At 37.9% G+C, this 19,181-nt stretch overlaps 1 protein-coding gene across 3 annotated transcripts in view; it reads left to right on the top strand.

Annotated features, from left to right (window-relative positions):
• The window catches only part of LOC123833464 (translation initiation factor IF-2-like), a 30,057-nt gene extending 16,881 nt beyond the window's left edge, over nucleotides 1-13,176 (top strand). The window contains exons 4-6 of one of the 3 annotated variants that reach the window (XM_045861688.1): nucleotides 10,344-10,388; nucleotides 10,482-10,535; nucleotides 13,097-13,176. In XM_045861688.1, coding sequence (XP_045717644.1) covers nucleotides 10,344-10,365 — 22 coding nt within the window. In that variant the 3' untranslated portion in view covers nucleotides 10,366-10,388; nucleotides 10,482-10,535; nucleotides 13,097-13,176. Of the gene's footprint in view, nucleotides 1-10,051; nucleotides 10,208-10,343; nucleotides 10,445-10,481; nucleotides 10,536-13,096 lie in introns of those variants that run through there. The other 2 variants (XM_045861686.1, XM_045861687.1) reach the window with 2 other exon arrangements.
• The last annotated feature ends 6,005 nt before the right edge of the window (nucleotides 13,177-19,181 follow it).

The following is a 19,181-nucleotide window of genomic DNA, read 5'->3' as shown; positions in this document are numbered from 1 at the left end:
ATACATGTTTTTTATCTTCTTTTTCTTAGATAATTCCTTTTAACATTTCATATAATAAGGGCTTGGTGAGGAGGAACATCTGCCCTTCCATTCTAAATGAAAGCTTTGCTGGATAGAGCAATCTGGGATGTAGGTCCTTGCCTTTCATGACTTGGAATACTTCTTTCCAGCCTCTTCTTGACTGTAAGGCCTCGTTTGAGAAATCAGCTGACAGTCTGATGGGAACTCCTTTGTAGGTAACTGTCCTCTTATCTCTTGCTGCTTCTAGAATTCTCTCCTTCATTTTTACCTTGGCTAATGTAATTATGGTGTGCCTTGGTGTGTTCCTTCTTGGGTCCAACTTCTTTGGGACTCTCTGAGCTTCCTGGACTTCCTGGAAATCTATTTCTTTTGCCAGAATGGGGAAGTTCTCCTTTATTATTTGTTCAAATTAAGTTTTCCACTTGTTGCTCTTCCTCTTCTCCTTCTGGCACCCCTATAATTCGGATGTTGGAATGTTTAAAGATGTCCTGGAGGTTCTTAAGCCTCTCCTCTTTTTTTTGAATTATTATTTCTTTATTCTTTTCTGATTGTATGTTTTTTTCTTCCTTCTGGTCCACTCCATTGATATGAGACCCAGCTTTCATGCCATCACTATTGGTTCCCTGTGCATTTTTCTTCATTTCACTTATTGTAGCCTTCATTTTTTCATCCAATTTAGGACCAAAATCAACCAGTTCTGTGAGCATCCTGATCACCAGTGCTTTGAACTGTGCATCTGATAGGTTGGCTATCTCTCAGTTGCTTAAAAGTACTGATTGTGAGGCTTTCAAATCTGTTTGAGCCATCTCCCCCCATCCCTTGGTCTGGTTGCGCCTGTTATATATGAGGGGTGGAGCCTTAGGTCTTCACCACAGTGGGGTACCCTAGCCGCTGGGTTGTGACGTTGTATCTGGGGGCGGGGTCCAAGAGGGAATAGTGGTGCTTGCTCTGTTCTCTGTCAGACTTCAGTCCCTGTGCCGCTTCCCCTGAGCAAAGTGGGCCCCTGTGGTGCCAATTCCTGTGTGGGTGAGCTTGTGTACCCCTTTGGACTTTCCAAGGACCTCTCCTGTGAGGCTGGGAGTCTCTCCCTGCATCTCAACCCACACAGATGTTTTCAATCAATGTCCTAAGGTTCTATTTCCCAGCACTGTGGTCCTGGGATGCTCGCAGTGCCTTGCTTCACAATTGCTGCCTCGCTGGGTCTGTTGGTTGCCAGCCCTCGGCTGCAGTCTGCCAGCTGCCACTTGCATGCTCAGGGTCTGCCCACTGTGGTGTTGCGTACCCCGGATGCCTTACTCACCCGGTCCTGATGCTCTTTGCTCTGCACACTGTGTGCGACCCGTGACTGGCTGCCCAAATCCGCCCCTCCTACCAGTCTGGATGAACGTGTCTATTTTAACTTCTTGGTTGTCTGACTTGCATACAGTTCAATTTTCTGTCAGTTCTGGTTGTTATTCTATTTCTAAATTGTTGTTGTCCCTATCTTGGTTGTGCAAGGAGGCACAGTGTATCTACCTATGCCTCCATCTTGGCCGGAAGTCCTCTTTTTTCTTTTTACATTTCATTTTGGGTAGTTCATAGTGCTATTCTATAAATCCATTAGTCTTTTCTTATGCTATTTCTAATTTGCTTTTAATCATATCCAATATATTTTTAATTTCAGATAATGTAGTTTTCATTCCAAGAAGTTCAGTTAGGCTCTCTTAAAAAAATCTCTTGTCTTATCACCACTTAACGTGCTCAGTCTTTCTTCGATTTTCTTGAACATATATAATACAGTCTACTAATTCTACCATATATGTTGTTTCTGGGTCAGTTTCAATTGTGAGTTATATATATATATTCCCCCCCTCCCTTGAATTTTGCTGTAGAAGACAGTTAAGTTTCTTGAAAACAGTTTGGCCCTTCAGGTCTTGCATTTAAACCTTGTTGGGTGGAATCAGGACAGTATTTAGTCTAGAGTTTATCCTCCCCACCACTACTTGCCTTCTGTATACTGTATTTGATGTCCTATGAATTATGATATCTTTCACTCTGGGTGCTGGGAATCAGAACTATTTCCAGTCCTGGGTGAGTTTTAAAGATTCTTCTTTCTAATCCTCTCAGAGAGTTCTTTCCTCTGTCTAGGATGGTTTCCTCACATACATGCACTGGTATAAACTTAGCTGAAAAGTCAAGAGAGACCCTGTGACAATCTCTGGAATCCTCCCTCTGTGCAGCTTTCTCTCTGAGACTCTGACCACCTTGCCCTTCAGGACTCCCAGCTTGTCTCCTCAGTTCTGGGATAACACTGAACTCTACCTGACTTTTTCCTCCTTGAGCCCTGGTCTGGAATCTTTGCCCAGGAAGAAAGCTGGAGCAACTGAAGACCTCTCGTTTTTTAAGCCCTTTTTCTCACTTGCTTTCCATCTCCCAGGAATCACTGTCCTTCATTGTCTGGTCTCCAATGTCTTGAGAATTGTTTCATATATTTTGTCTATTTTTTAGTTGTTTCTGTTAAAACAACTGAATACAGTCCATTCTTCCACTTTGGCTAGGAGAAGAAACGCTGGCTTGCCCTTTATTGTCAAACTGAAACCCAATTCTACACTTAAAATTTTAAAAATTTTCTCATTGGTGGAATTAAAATTTAAAGGAAGGCTTGTTGTATTACCATTTTGTTTTGGGGGGAAGGTTTTGGTCTATTATAGGCTCTTGAGCAACCCCTCTCAGTTTGAATTTTGGATCCTTCAGGATTCAGGTTTTAAGCTGTGTGACCTTGACAAAATTAATTAATTTTTCTATGCCTGTGTATACATTTAAAAATGGATACAATAATAACATTTATATTATAAGGTATTGTGAGGATTCAATGCACTAAGACAGTATTCCCAAAACTTATCTTTCTTTTTTTAAAAATTGATTTTAATGATGTCTTTTTGTCATTTTATTTATTTTTATTGAGATGGGAAGGGAGGGAGAAAGAGAGAGAGAGAGAAACATTGCTGTGAGAGAGAAACATTAATTGGTTGGTTGTCTCTCAGTGACCTGACCTGCAACCCAGGCATGTGCCCTGGTGGGGAATTGAACTGGTAACCTTTCAGTTTGCAAGCTAGTGCTCAACCCACTGAGCCACACCAGCCAGGGCTAGTCATCTTATAACTGAAAGTTTGTACCCTTTGGCCAACATCTCCTCATTTTTCCCACTCCCCACCCCTGGTAACCACCATTTTACTCTCTGAGTTCAATGTTTTTAGATTACATATATAAATTATACAGTATTTATTTTTCTCTGCCTGACTTATTTCACAAGCCTAATAATACCCTCAAGGTCCATTCATGTTGTTACAAATGGTAGAATTTCCCCCTCTTCTTTATGGCTAAATAATATTCCATTCTACTAGACATATCTTTTGATCGAGTAATCCTCAAAGATGTTCATTACAGCAGCATTATTTACTAATGAAAAATTTAAAAAATGCCTGACAATATGAAACAATTAATTATAGCATAACTATATTCTGGATGATTATCAGATATCTCAGTTTTGTAAAACAAAGCAAAAACAATAAACAAAAATATTTCTATACACACATGCATGTACACATACAAGACAGTTAGGCAACACTCCAAAATGTTAATAATATTTGAAATGACAGGTTATCTTTCTGTTACACAATTCCAACGGAGGGGGTTATCTAATACTAAGCAATTCTCCAACACCAGCTGGTGTCCTATAATTCAATTCAATTCTGACACTGTTACCCAGACCAGTGTGGCTCAGTTGGTAGGGTGTTGTTCCACAAAGCGAAGGGTTGCTAGTTTGATTCCTGGTTGGGGCACATGCCTTGGTTGTGGGTTCAGTCCTCAGTTCAAGGTGTGTGTGTGAGGTGACTAATCAATATTTTTCTCTCGCATTGATGTTTCTCTCTCTCTCTCTCCCTCTTCCTTCCCCTCTATATAAAAATAAGTTAATTAATAGCCCTGGCTGGCGTAGCTCAGTGGATTGAGTGTGGGCTGGGAACCAAAGTGTCCCAGGTTCGATTCACAGCTAGGGTACATTCCTGGGTTGCAGGCCATAACCCCCAGCAACTGCACATTGATGTTTCTCTCTCTCTCTCTCTCTCTCTCCTTCTCTCTCTCTCTCTCTCTCTCTCTCTCTCTTCCTCCCTAAAATAAATAAATAAAATCTTAAAAAAAAGTTAATTAATTAAATAATTTTGACACTATTGTAAATATTAATATAAATGGAACCACTTTAAAATGGAATGGGAGCTATAATGCTAGAGGAACTGCTGCAAATCTTTGGAATGTTAAAACAGGGCAAAATAACCTTTTGACTGGGCATATGCAACCTTGCTTCCCAATGAACTGTTTGCAAATATGACAAGAAGGCCATTACTATGACTACTGGACTAATGACTACTAGACTGAATGCTTTAAAAATTGTTCATAATTAACATCACTATGTTATGTTATGATCCAATAGAAATGTCTTCCTTCTACTTGATTTAATTGTTCTCCTCCTTTTCTCATAAATATCTGTTGCTAGTGCTTTTCCAAATAAGTATTCTTGTTGACTTCAAATAAATGCTTTCTGCCTCTCACTTTGAAAGGTCTTTTACTTAGGTTAACATATCTGGTGTAGTTGAACAGGCTCTAGAGTGACCTCACCTTTATGGTTCAGCATCCACTAGAACCTGGTATGATACCTACAGAGCCTTTTTTGTGCTCCCTGCTTCCAGGCACTGCAGTCTCCCTGACTGTGAAGCCCTCTTAGAATCAAACCTCCCTCTTTGATTGGTTGAGTTCAAATACCTTTGCATGAAGTCAGGAGGGGTGTTTCTTCCCTTCGAGGGAGGAGATTTTCCCTCTTGGGAGGTGATTGTCCAAGGTGCCAGAACCTGGTGCAATATCATAGGAGCGATAAAATGCCATTTTCAGATGGGTGAGTACTCATTTAACTGCACTTCTTTCTTTTCTTTTCCTGTCTGTGCCTGCTGTGCTGTTCATTATAAGAAAGAGATTTCATAAGGTGACAAATCAATCCAAACTTTTAAGCACAATGAAATATATTCTTTAACTGATAAACAGAAGTTTCTAAAAAATGAAATAATTTTTGGCTGAGTAGGTACTTTAAAATTTCTTACTGTTTGTCCTGCCTGAGCTGATGAGATATTTCAAAGAATGATAAGTATTTTTGTTGTTTTTAAAAATATATATTTTATTGATTATGCTATTACAGTTGTCCCATTTTCCTCCCTTCACTCCTCTCTGCCCTGCACATGCCCTCCCACTCACATTCTCCCCCTTTAGGTCATGTCCATGGGTCATACATATGTTCTTTGGCTTCTACATTTCCTATACTATTCTTACTGTCCCCTTTCTATTTTCTGCCTACCATCTATGCTACTGATTCTCTGTACCTTTCCCCCCTCTTCCCTCTCCCACTCCCCTGTTGATAACCCTCCATGTGATCTCCATTTCTGTGGTTCTGTTCCTATTCTAGTTGTTTGCTTAGTTTGTTTTTGTTTTTGTTTTAGGTGTGGTTGTTAATGATTGTGAGTTTGCTGTCATTTTACTGTTCATATTTTTTATCTTTTTCTTAGATAAATCCCTTTAACATTTCATATAATAAGGGCTTGGTGATGATGAACTCCTTTAACTTGACCTTATCTGGGCACTTTATCTGCCCTTCCATTCTAAATGATAGCTTTGCTGGATAGAGTAATCTTGGATGTAGGTCCTTGCCCTTCATGGCTTGGAATACTTCTTTCCAGCCCCTTCTTGTCTGTAAAGTTTCTATTGAGAAATTAGATGACAGTCTGATGGAAACTCCTTTGTAGGTAACTGTCTCCTTTTCTCTTGATGTTTCTAGGATTCTCTCCTTAATTTTAATCTTAGGTAACTTAATTATGATGTGCCTTGGTATGTTGCTCCTTGGGTCCAACTTGTTCGGGACTCTCTGAGCTTCCTGGACTTCCTGGAAATCTATTTTCTTTGCTAGAATGGGGAAGTTCTCCTTTGTTATCTATTCAAATAACTTCTCCACTTGTTGTTCTCTTTCTCTTTCTCTTTCTCTTTCTCTTTCTCTTTCTCTCTCTCTTTCTCTTTCTCTTTCTCTTTCTCTTTCTCTTTCTCTTTTTCTTTTTCTCGTACCGCTGTAATTCAGATATTGGAACGTTTGAAGATGTCCTGGATGTTCCTAAGTCTCTCCTCATTTTTTTTTGAGTTCTTGTTCCTTCATTCTTTTCTGGTTGGATGTTTCTTCCTTCCTTCTGGTCCACTCCATTGATTCGAGTCCCAGTTTCCTTCCCACCACTATTGGTTCCCTATACATTTTCCTTTATTTCACTTAGCATAGCCTTCATGTTTTCATCTAATTTGCAGCCAAATTCAACCAATTCTGTGAGCATTCTGATTACCAGTGTTTTGAATTGTGCATCTGATAGGTTGGCTGTCTCTTCATTGCTTAGTTGTATTTTTTCTGGAGCCTTGATCTTTCATTTGGGTTATTTTTTTGTTCATTTTTTCGACCATTTTTTTGGGCCATTCATTTGGACCATTTTTCATTTGTTCTTTCATTTGGGCCATTTTTTTTGGTCTTGACATGCCTATTATGTAGTGAGGGGCAGAGCCTTAGGTGTTCACCAGGGTGGACTAACCCATGTCACTGTGTTGTGATGCTTTATGTGGGGAAGGGGTCTGAGAGGGAACAATGGCGCTTGCTCTGTTCTCTCCTCAATTTCAGTCACTTCCCCCACTTCCCTCACTTCCCCCAAGCAAATTGGGCCCTTCTGGTGCTGATTCCCATGTGGGTGGGCTTATGTACATTGTAGGAGCCTGTGGGTTTCTCCAACCACTTCTCCTGTGAGGCTGGGAGTTTCTCTCGGCACCTCAACCCCCACAGGTGTTTTCAATGAGTGGTTTGAAGCTTTATTTCCCTGTGTTGTGGCCCTGGGTTGCACAGTCCCTCCCCCCCCCCTCGCTTTGACTATCGCTTTGTTGCTTAGTTCTTTTCCCTGGAGTTTTGATCTGTTCTTTCATTTGGGCCATATTTCTTTGTCTCAGCACCCCTGTTATGTTATAAGGGGCAGAGCCTTAGGTATTCACTAGGGTGGGACAACTCATATCATTGTGTCATGGTGCTGTATGTGGGGGAGGGATCAGAGAGAGAACAATGCTGGTTGCTTGGCTCTCTGCTGGCTTTCACTCACTTCCCCTGCTACCCACATAAGTAAATTGCAACTCTCTGGTTCTGATTCCCATGGAGGTGTGGACTTGTGTATGTTCTAGAACCTTGTGGGCCCATCTGGTAGACTTTCTTATGACACTGGGGGTTTCTCTTGCCTCCACAATGCCCACAGGTTTTTATCACCAGAGATTTTGAGGCTTCATTTCCCTGTGATGCAACCCTCAGTTGTGCAGTCTGTTTCACTCCCCAGTTGCTCCTCCCTGTTTATCTGCACTCAAATGTGGGACTGCTTGGTCTGCCAGCTGCTACCTTGTCATGTGTCCTTTCTGCCCTGGCTGCCCATCTTCGCCCCTCCTACCTGTCTGGATGAATGTTTCTTCTTTAACTCCTTTGTTGTCAGACTTCCATACAGTGCAATTTTCTGGTAGTTCTGGTTGTTTTTTGTTTTTAAATTTGTTATTATTCTTTTGGTTGTGCAAGAAGGGAAATGTATCTACCTATGCCTCCATCTTGGCCAGAGGCTCTGTTTTATGGTATGTGCACTTTAAAATAGTCTCCCAAATTTTGGTAACTTCAAACCTTAGAATTTTGCTAAGTTAAAAAGATGAAAATTATTGAATATCTAGATTATTTCCAAGTAAAATAAAATACTAAAACATTAATTGCCAAATGAATCTAAGTTTACCTACCTTTTTTTTTTAATGGGAGAAACTATAGTTGGGTTGATTAATAAAAATGTGTTTTGTTGAAGAAACATATATTCCTAAAAATTATAAAATATATTGCTAGTGAGGGAGCACATGTTTCTAGGAATTACAAAAAATATTCATAAATTTGCTAATGCTAATTGTTTACTTTTGGTTTCACTAAAATTGGGGTTTCTGAGGGTTAAGAACTCTAATTAATATACAAATAATTAATATGTACTTTATCTCTTTTAAAAAAAATCCCTGACAGAGGATATGTTTATTTAGAGAGAGGAAGGGGGAGAGAGAGAGAGGGGGAGAGAGAGAGAAACATCTACTGACTGCCTCCCGCATGCGCCCTGACCAGGGTTGGAATCTATAACTTAGTATGTGTACTAACCAGGAATTGAACCCACAACATTTTGATGTATGGGATGATGTTCTAGCTAGCTAAGCTACCTGGCCAGGGTGAAAGAATTAATATGTGTTTTGAATAATAGATGGCATAAGGTATGGAGAGGTGTTTTCATTAAGGGAGATGAAAATAATTTGTTCCTGGTTATTTCAGAATGGAAAGAGAGAAAAGAGAATTTTACCTCTTATAATTAAGCTGACTAAAGTTAAATGACTAAATTGTTATTGCTAGTGTTTTTAAAAAATTAAATTAAGCCCTGGCTGGTGTAGCTCAGTGGATTGAGCGTGGGCTGCGAACCAAAGCATCGCAGGTTCGATTCCCAGGCAGGGCACATGCCTGGGTTGCAGGCCATGGACCCCAGCAACCGCACATGGCGTTATCTCTCTCTCTCTTTCTCCCTCCCTTCCCTCTCTAAAAAGAAATAAATAAAATCTTTAAAAAAATTAAATTAAGCTTTAATATCAATGATGTGCTTATGTAAAGCTAAAATTTAATATTATTTCTCTGTTAAAATAACAAAAATTTTCTATATTACTAGTATGCCATTAATAAGAAATTATAAAGGGAAAACAAAGATTTTATGTTTTATTTAAATAATTTCCTGTACCCTTTATCATAAGGTCTTTGATTGCTTAAGAAAACTGAGTCTCCTATTAAAAGAGCTAAAATTTTGTTTACAACTATGAAAACTTCTGTATTTGTCTTTTAAATATTTTATTGTCATTTTAGTTAAATAGGTAATTATTATTTTATTAAATATTGTTCTACAATGACTGATGAAATTATTTGAACAAATGTTTTAAAACTTTTGATATATCTGATAAAGTTCCTAAGATTCAAAAGTAGTCATTTTTTTGATTTTTGAGATTTTTAAGAAATTTGTAATTTTTCAAAGGACCCCTAAAACACTTCAAAGATTTATTCTCTCTCTTTATAAAAGGGGAACTTACATTAATAATGTATATATGGTATTTTAATTTACATAGGAAACATTGTCAAATAAATCATGCTAAAAAACTTAGTCTTTCTCTGTCTCTAAAAGTTGTAACTCTTATCTTGTTTTTGAAATGTAAACACAGAGGAACTAACCAAAACATTGCCTGCAAAGACTGAAGGAAAAAGAAGATGCCTTTTATAAATGCAGACTGCTGTATAAGTTCCCTTTCCAAAACTGATTTGTAAAAGAGCTATGGTTTTTTACAAAACTACAAGAAAATAATTAGAATAAGACAAAAATGACTGTGTATGGAAAATATGCTTTTAGTAGAGAAAGGTATAAGGTATGGAGATATACTTTTGTTGAGGGAAGAATATAAAGGACAGGAATTTTTGGGGGAGAGGGAGTTTAGTAGAAAAAGGAAAATAGTTTCATCCTAAAATAAAACAATTGTTTCAAAATAAAAAGGAGATAGGACAAAATTAAAAGGTTCATGTATGTTGCAGAACCTTCTTGGGGGAGTGATCTTGAGAAAAGAATTTTATATATGCTCAAACTATTTAAGACTGGAATGGATAACTAAATATATTGCATTATTTATATGTATGTATGTATGTATTTATGTATGTTATGTATGTATGTGAACTCTCACCAGTTCTTTAACCATAGCCATTTTTAAGTACTTTTTAATCATTTACAGATAATTACTGTTTACTCTGAGGATTTTACAAAAATGTTTCTATGGAGATGTTTCATCTTCAGAGAAATTCAGAGAGAAGACTCTGATACTAAAATACAGATTTCTAATTAACTTTTAGATCATACCATTAAACTGGGTAAAGAGCTACAGAACTCTAAGGGAAAACTGGATTCAAAAACTGCCATCAAAAAGATCAAGATCAACAAGAATTAATGATATGGTACTAAGTGAACCATATCATTAAAGATGAATAAAAATTTAGACATTTTTTATAGTAAGTGTTACTGGTTTTTGATCTTTGCTTTCTAGATATAAGAATTTTTTCCTCCCCAACTACCTATGACAGCAATTTACAGCAGTTTGGTAAATTATACCTTTGTAAATAAAATGAAAACATTTATCTTTTCCAGAATTTCAGGTACTCTTAGCTGATCCCTCTGTGACCAAATTTAAAGGTGTTGACTCTTGGATTCATGTTTCCCAATTTAAAGAAAGCTCTTTTACCTAACTGGACTGCTCAATCAACAGTGAAATTTTATAATTACTAGGAAATGAAGCAGATGACATCTGTTGTGGACACCTAACCCAAGATTTCAGATAAGGCCTGTATAATCTATACCTTTATTTGCCTCTTACTTTAGTTGTTTCCTGCCTTACAAAAAATATTAGAGGCAAAGCACTCATTATAATAGCTATTGTTTCCCCTTTCTCTTTAATTTCTGTCTGGAAAGGTAACATTGGGCATTATCTTTAAACCTACTTCACAGGTCAAAATGTACAGCTAGTTACACACATAGTCAGGGTTATTTAATGCCTGGAGATATCAGCCTCAATAATGTTCCCAGATTTGAAAAAATTACTTTTTGCTTGCAATAACCACCACAGCAATAGCCAACTAGGAAAAAATCTGTCAATTCTCTTATATAAATTAGAGTTGCTCTTAATTATATCTTTGGTAAGTAAGGTAGAGTTTGCTCTGTTGTTAATACCTCTTGTACTTGGATAAAACACCCCTGGTAAATTAAAGATGAAACTACATAAAATCTAGGCACAAATGATTGAATACAGTACCATTGATATCTCATGGTTCTTTAACATCTTCACCTAAGTGCCCTCAGGTATTGCCTCCTTAGATCAGGTCTGTTCTTCAAATTGAACTGAACCTTTTATTTGTAATTATAGATGTTTTTCCTGTTATAAATTACTGTTTGTTTTATATAGCTCGATGTTATAAAGACAGCACTCTGATAATGGTGGCTCAACATTTTGAGATGATCACTAAATCTTATTAGTTTTTTCGTATGAGAAACCTCAAAAACTACTGACGTTGCCCTTAAAAAACATGATGATAAAGCCTTCTTCTGTTCTGGTGTTCTTGTTGTTCAAATGTGGCCTAAAGCTCCCCAAAACATAAATAAATAAAACTACTTTCCCTTTGTGGGACATGACATCCTGGAAATGAACCTTCCTGGTCATGAGGAACCAACAACCGGATTACATACCCAAAATGAGCTACCTGACTATGATGCTTTTACTAACCTCTCAGTACTGCTTTCCAGTGATTGATCAGCAATACTTTAAAGTAAAGATTTTGGTCAAAAGGAGGACAAATTGAAACAATAAAATAAAATAAATGGAGCTACTTTAAAATGGAGCTGGAGTTGCCATGCTGGAAGAAATACCTTGTATTTTATTCCTCAAATCTTTGAACTGTTAAAAAAAAAGGCAAAATAACATTTGGATAGGTCCTACACAACCATGTGCCCCGCAAATTTCTTTGAAAAGATAACAAGAAGCCCTGACTGGTGTGACTCCTTTGGTAGGGTGTCATACTGCAAAGTGAGAGGTCATCAGTTCCATTTCCAGTCAGGGCACGTACCTGGGTTTCAGTTTGGTTCCCAATTGAGGCACTTTATAAGAGGCAACCAATTGATGCTTCTCTTCTCTTTTTTCCCCTCCCTTCCCCTCTCATAAATAAATAAATAAATAAATAAATAAATAAATAAATAAATAAATAAAATCTCTAAAAAAAGATAACAAGAAAGCAGTTATTCTTTTTTTTTTATAAAGAGTTTATTTATTTATTTTTAGACAGAGGGGAAGGGAGGGAGAAAGAGAGGGAGAGAAACATCAATGTGTGGTTGCCTCTTGTGCATCCCCCAGTGGGGACCTCGGACCATCGTAACCCAGGCATGTGCCCTGACTAGGAATCAGACTGGTGACCCTTTGGTTTGTTATAAAGGCACTCAATCCACTGAGCCACTCCAGCCAGGGGAGCAGTTATTCTTATTGATCTCAAATACTTGTTGCCTTTCACTCTGAAAGGCCTTTTATTTAAGTTAACACTATCTGTCTGGATACCCCGCATGTGAAGAGCTCAGACCCAAAAGACTATCCTTCACTTCAGCCTTTGCTGGTGTGGCTCAGTTGGATGGAGCATCATCCTGTAACAGAAGGCTTGCAAGTTTGATTCCCAGTTGGGGCACATGCCTAGGCTGCAGGTTCAGTCCAGATCTGGGAGCATGCAGGAGGCAACCAATTGATGTTTCTTTCTCATGTCGATTGTTTCTCTCTCTCCCTAGAAGCAATGAAAAAATATCTTTAGGTGAAGATAAAAAGAAAATTAAGACTCCCTTTCACTTTAGATGCCAATCACAAGTCCAGCTTGTCACCTGTGCTTCTGACCAACTGGCTATAAATTAGAGGTTCCCATGATCCCCTGGTTTGGGTTTGGTTAATTTGCTAGAGTGGCTCACAAACTCAGGAAAACAGTTTACTTACTAGATAATAGTGAGATGAAAGAGATGTCAAGGTGTGTGGGAAGGAGTTCAGAACTTGCATGCTCCCTGAACACCATTCTCCTCGAATCTCTACAGGTTCACTAACTCCAGAAGCTCTCCCAACCCTGTCTTTTTGAGTTTTAATGGAAGCTTCATTACATGTGCATAATTAATTGTCATTGGCTATTGGTGATTGAATTAAATCTCTAGCTCCTTTTTCCTCCTTGGAGGTGGTGGGAGAAAGAGGAAAATGGGGGACTGAAAGTTCCAACCCTCTAATCACACTAAGATTGACTCTACTGGCAACTAGTGCCCATCCTTAGATGCAGTCCAAAAGTCACCTCATTATAATAAAAGACAACTTTATTGCTCTCCTCATTTAGGAAGTTCCAAGTGTTTCAGGAGTTTTGTACCAGAAATGGAAGAAGACCAAATACATATTCGTCTTAAATCACAATATCACACAGGTGATTTTTATCTTCTTTATACTTCTGTCTTTTCCAAATTTTCTGCAATGACATGCATTAATTTAATAATAAAAACATGTAATATGTTTAAAATTATTCTAATTTTAAGCTAAGACAGCAGGGAGCTAGCAAGATTATCTGGTGGAAAATGGAAAGGGTGAACACAGTACTTAATTATAGCAGCAGTTTGTTAAATGGTATAGTTAAGGAACTGGATATTCTGATAACCACTACTTCATATACTTGAGTTTTACTGGAGGCTTGTGGGAAGTCTGCACAAGGATGTGTACACACAATGGCTTTTCCCACCTGCATTTAGAGAGGGATGCCATAAGGATCTGCTGCAGCCTGCATCTCTTTGCTAGTAGGCTAAGCTCCCTGCTTCATCATTTCTGAGAAGCATGCCAGTTAGAGGGAGAGCCCAGCATGGCTGCCAGACTATTCTGATGTGTCACTAATTCTCACAACTGGTATACAGCAATCAGGCTATAGGTATTCACCAAGATCATAGTGATACCAAGAGGTGGAGTGACCTTATCTTTTCTGAAAAGTGGGTTAGCACTAAGGATAGAAGTGAGAGGCTGGAGGGATGAATTGTAAGATAGAGGCTGAAGAGTGAGGCTGGAAGTGGTAGTCCTAAAGTGAATGTGTAGGGAGGGCAAAATTCAGTTCTGAAATGAATGGAGATGGAGGAGTAAAAATGAAATGGAGTGGGCTAGAGTAAAATAAACATTTTCTGCCATATTCTTTATCACTTTTATGAGTATAAGGAAAAGATTTGACTGGTGTGGCTCAGTTGGTTGGGTGGTCCTGCAATGCAAAAGGTCACCAGTTCGATTCCTGGTATGGCACATGCCTGGATTGCAGGTTCCATCACTGGTCAGGGCACATGTGAGAGGCAGCTGATGGATGTTTCTCTCTCTCTCTCTCTCTCTCTCTCTCTCTCTCCCTCCCCCTCCCTCCCTTCCCTTCTCTCTAAACATAAATAAATAAAATCTTACAAAAAGAAAACTGTTTGACTTTTATGTTTTGGTCTGGCATATGAACTTAGAAGTCACCACTTCATACGAACAACAAGTAAAATCTGAACTAAATGCAAAATCAACAATTCTTATATCCATTAACAAGTGAGATCACAGTAGCTCTGAGTGGTATTTCTTAGTTGGTTGGAGTGTCGTGCCATAAATTGAAATGTCATAGGTACAATTCCTGGTCAGGGCATGTGTTTAGGTGGCAGGTTTGGTCCCTGGTTGGAGCATGTACAAGAGGCAATCATCCGATGTTTCTCTTTCTTTTTCCCACTCTTCCCCTCTCTAAAATCAATAAGCATGTCCTTGGGTGAGGATGAAAAAAAAAGTGAGGTCACAGTAAACCATAATTACAAGAAATATTAAAAGGACTTGAAGAAAAGATAAAAGATATGAATAAGAAAGTATAAGAAAGAAAAATTCTCACTGACAAAGGCTCACACATAATAAAAGCAGTGAACCAACCAACTATAAAACTAATACAAAAGTTGAGAGACAAAAATAATGTAATTACAACAATAAATTAAGGGATACACACAAGCACACATGCAAAAGAAGTAAAAAAATAATGACAAAAACATAAAGATGAAGGGGTAAGTAAAAATGACAGTGATTTTAGATTATATTCAAAATTGCTTTGCCTAGGTAGTTCAGCTGGTTAAAGCATTGTCCAGATATGCCAAGGCTGTGTGTTTGATCTCCATCAGGAAACATAGTAGAGTCAACCAATGAATACATAAATAAGTGGAACAACAAAATGACGTCTCTCTCCTCCCCCTCTTTAAAATCAATAAATAAAAAAAATGAGGCAACCATCAACTTAAAATAGACCACTATAAATGTAACAATATATTTGAAGCATGTGGTAACTGCAGACTAAAAATTTATTAAAAATTTATAACAAAGAAAGAAAACCAAACATAACACTATAGAAAGTTATAAAAGAGAAAAGAATAAGACAATATGAAATGAACAGAGAAGAACTAGAAAAAATCAGAATATAATTAATAAAATGGCAATAACTATATACCTGTCAATAATTAGTTTAAATGTAAGTGGACTAAATGCTTCAATCAAAATACATAAAGTGGATGAATGATTAAAAGACAAGATTCATACATATGCTGCCTATAAGAGACTCACTTTAGATTGAAAGACATACACAAAATGAGAGTAAAGGGATGGATAAAGATATTTTATACAAATGGAAACAACAAAAAATGCTGGGATAGTAATACTTACATTTGACAAAATGAACTTTAAAACAAAGACTGTAACAAGACAAAAGGACATTTCATAACAATAAAGAGATCAACCAAACAAGAGGAAATAGCACTAGTAAACATTTACATACCCAACATAGGAGCAACCAAATATATAAAGCAAATATTGACAAATATAAAGGGAGAGGTTGACAATATAGTCATAGTAGTGGAGTAGTAGTGGCATCAATGAATGGGTCATCTAGACAGAAAATCAACAAGGAAATAGCATCCTTAAATGACACATTAGACCAGATAAATTTAATTGATATTTTTAGAATATTTCACCCAAAAGCTGTAGAATATACTTTTTTTTATAAGTGCACATGGAACATTTTCTAGGATAGACCACATGTTAGGTCACAAAACAAGTAATAATAAATTTGAGAAGATTGAGACTTCTGGCCAAGAAGGAGGCATAGGTAGATACACTTTGCCTCCTCACACAACCAAAAGAAGGACAACAACAAATTTAAAAACAAAAAATAACCAGAACTTCCAGAAAATTGCACTGTATGGAAGTCCAACAACCAAGGAGTTAAAGAAGAAATATTCATCCAGGCCTGTAGGAGGGGTGGAGACTGGCAACTGGGGTAGAGAGGACTCGCAGTAAGGTGGTGGCTAGTACAGCAGGGGTTCCCACATTTGAGTGTGGATAAACCAGGAGGAACAACTAAGGAGTGATACAGATCTCACAACCCAGGGTTCCAGTGTGGGGAAATGAAGCCTGAAAAGCTCTGACTGTAAAAATGTGTAGGGGTTTTGGTGGCGGGAGAAACTCTCAGTCCCAAGGAGAGTTCTTTGGAGAGACCCACTGGGTCCTAGAACATACACAAACCCACCCACCTGGGAATAGGCACCAGAAGGGCCCAATTGCTTGTGGGTAGTGGAGGAAGTGACTGAAAGCTGGTCAAGAGCTCAGCAAGCAGCATTATACCCTCTCTGACCCCTCCTGCACATACAGCATTATAATGCAGTGATGTGAGTTGTCCTGCCCTGGTGAATACCTAATGCTCTGCCCCTTCCTACATAACAGACCCATCAAGACAAAGAAATATGGCCCAAATGAAAGAACAGTCCAAAGCTCCAGAAAAAAATACAACTAAGCAATAAAGAGATAGCCAACCTATCAGATGCAGAGTTCAAAACATTGGTAATCAGGATGCTCACAGAAGTGGTTGGGTGTGGTCCCAAAATAGAGGAAAAAGTGAAGGCTATGCAAAGTGAATAAAGGAACATGCACAGGGAACCAACAGTGAAGGGAAGGAAACTGGGATTCAGATCAATGATTTGGAGCAGAAGGAAGAAATAAACATTCAACAAGAACAGAATGAAGAAACAAGAATTAGGAACCTCTGAGACAACTTCAAACATTCTAACATTGAAATCATAGGGGTGCCAGGAGGAAAAGAGAAACAGCAATAAATTGAAAACTTATTTGAACAAATAATGAAGGAGGACTTCCCCAATCTGGCAAGGGAAATAGACTTGCAGGAAGTTCAGGAAGCTCAGAGTCCCAGAAAAGTTGGACCCCAGGGAGGACACACCAAGTCAAGAAGTCATGAAAGGCAAGGACCTACATCCAAAATGACTCTCTTCAGCAAAGCTATCATTTAGAACTGAAGGGCAGATAAAGTGCTTCTCAGATAAGGTCAAGTTAAAGGAGTTCATCATCATCAAGCCCTTATTATTTGAAATGTTACAGGGACTTATCTAAGAAAAAGAAGATAAAAAATATGAACAGTAAAATGACAACAAACTCACAACTGTCAACAAACAAACCTAAATTAAAAACAAAAACAAAAACAAACTAAGCAAACAACTAGAACAGGAACAGAATCACAGAAATGGAGATCACATGGAGGGTTATCAGCAGGGGAGTGGGAAGGGAGAAGTGGGGAATAGGTGCAGGGAATGAGAAGCATAAATGGTAAGTAGAAAATAGACAGGGGGAGGTTGAGAATAGTATAGGAAATGTAGAAGCTAAAGAACTTATATGTATGACCCATGGACATGAACTAAAGAGGAGAGGAATTGGGTGGGAGGTTGTGTGAAGGGCAGAGAGGAATAAAAGGTGTAAGATGTGACAACTGTAATAGCATAATCAATAAAATATATTCTTTAAAATGGTTAAAATAGCATTTTATGGTTTCAATAAAAATAGTAAAATATACATCTATTTGACTTTTACCAAATGATTTTTTTGCATATTTGAAATGATCACATGAAGTTTTGCCTTCTTTTAATATGTAAATATTATGATAATAAACTAGTTTTATATTCTTTAATCACTTTTTGGTTATAACATACCATTTTCTTAAAGAACAAAAACAGGTATATTTCTATTGGACTACAGTGGTCCCTCACTTATCTCAGGAGTTACATTCCAGAGACCCTCATGATAGATGAAAATCTGCGAAGTAGCGGTGTTATATTTATTTTATTATTTATATATATTTTAAGGCTTTATAAACACTTCCCACACTCCTATAAACTTTTCCCACTCTCTTATTAACCTTTCCCACACTCTTACAAACACTTCATGTGCTCTTAAACACTTTCTATACTCTTAAACCTACGTAATTTTAACAACATATAAAATTCTATATAGGTACTCACCTGTGAAGTATACTGCAATTTGAATGATGAAGATCGTGAATTATGTGGCTGTGCAGTACTGATGGCGATGAAGGTGATGGCAATGAGATGAATGTACTGCACAGCCAAGAAGAGCATTACAGCTCTTCTGAAGGCACCACTTCATCAGGTGCTTCATCAGTGGTGCAGTATTTTTGCCCTGGGCCATAACTTCTATTTCCGCTAAAGGCATAGGCATAACTGATCTCTTCGTCTGAAGGATGAACATAGTTATGGGGAGTTGCTGGTGTTGCTTTTTATCTGCAGAGGCAGCTTCTCCATGTAGAGAAATGCTCTTGAGTCCAAAACGTCTCTGAAATTTGTCAAACCAGTCCTTGCTGGCACTGAATGGGGTTGGTCTGGTGGGAGAAGCACTTGCCCATCCTGCTTCTGCATTGTCATCTTCATCTTCATTCTCGTCACCATCGTGAATGCCCATGCTTTCCGCAAAACTATCATAAAGTTTAGTGGCCTTCGTCCGAATGGTGTTGGTATCCCACGAGATATTCTTTTTTCTGCAGTCATTTATCCACAGGACCAATGAAGACTCCATCCTCACAATGCACTTACTGCGGGAAGTGACCACCCTCTTTGCAGTCTTGTTAAAAGTCATTGTTGTCATAGACCTAATCTTCTCTTCTTTCTTTGTGTAGCGAACAGTAGATTTGTTGATCCTGTAACGGGTCGCACATGCCTGGGAAGGGTTGCTATATTATAGTTAAGTTCTTGGCAGGTGAGACTGAGGAAAAGTAATTTGGAACAAGTTTTACATCCTATTTAGAACAAATCACTAATCCTAACAAGAGGTTATGATAGAAAGATACTGCCTGAAGTTATCCTTTTCATTTTGGTTCATTTTTAGGTTTCATTTGTGATTTACACAGTTGTTTGATTCATTTGCTTGTAGTACAGTCCTGCCACAGTGTATTAAAGCACAAGATACCTATTATTTCTTCATCTGCATTTTTCAAGTCTGATACTCTAATACATTCAAATTTGATACATTACTACATCCCTCATATGTCAGCAGTTACTGAATATTAAAAATAATAATAAATGGGTAAAACTCTGCTA

This window comes from Phyllostomus hastatus, unplaced genomic scaffold, assembly GCF_019186645.2.
Source record: "Phyllostomus hastatus isolate PE091 unplaced genomic scaffold, TTU_PhHast_1.1 phas_scaffold_216, whole genome shotgun sequence".
In the NCBI taxonomy this organism is placed as follows: Eukaryota; Metazoa; Chordata; class Mammalia; order Chiroptera; family Phyllostomidae; genus Phyllostomus; species Phyllostomus hastatus.
The sequence above is the reverse complement of the archived record's forward strand: the minus strand, read 5'-3'. Positions and strand labels throughout refer to the sequence as shown.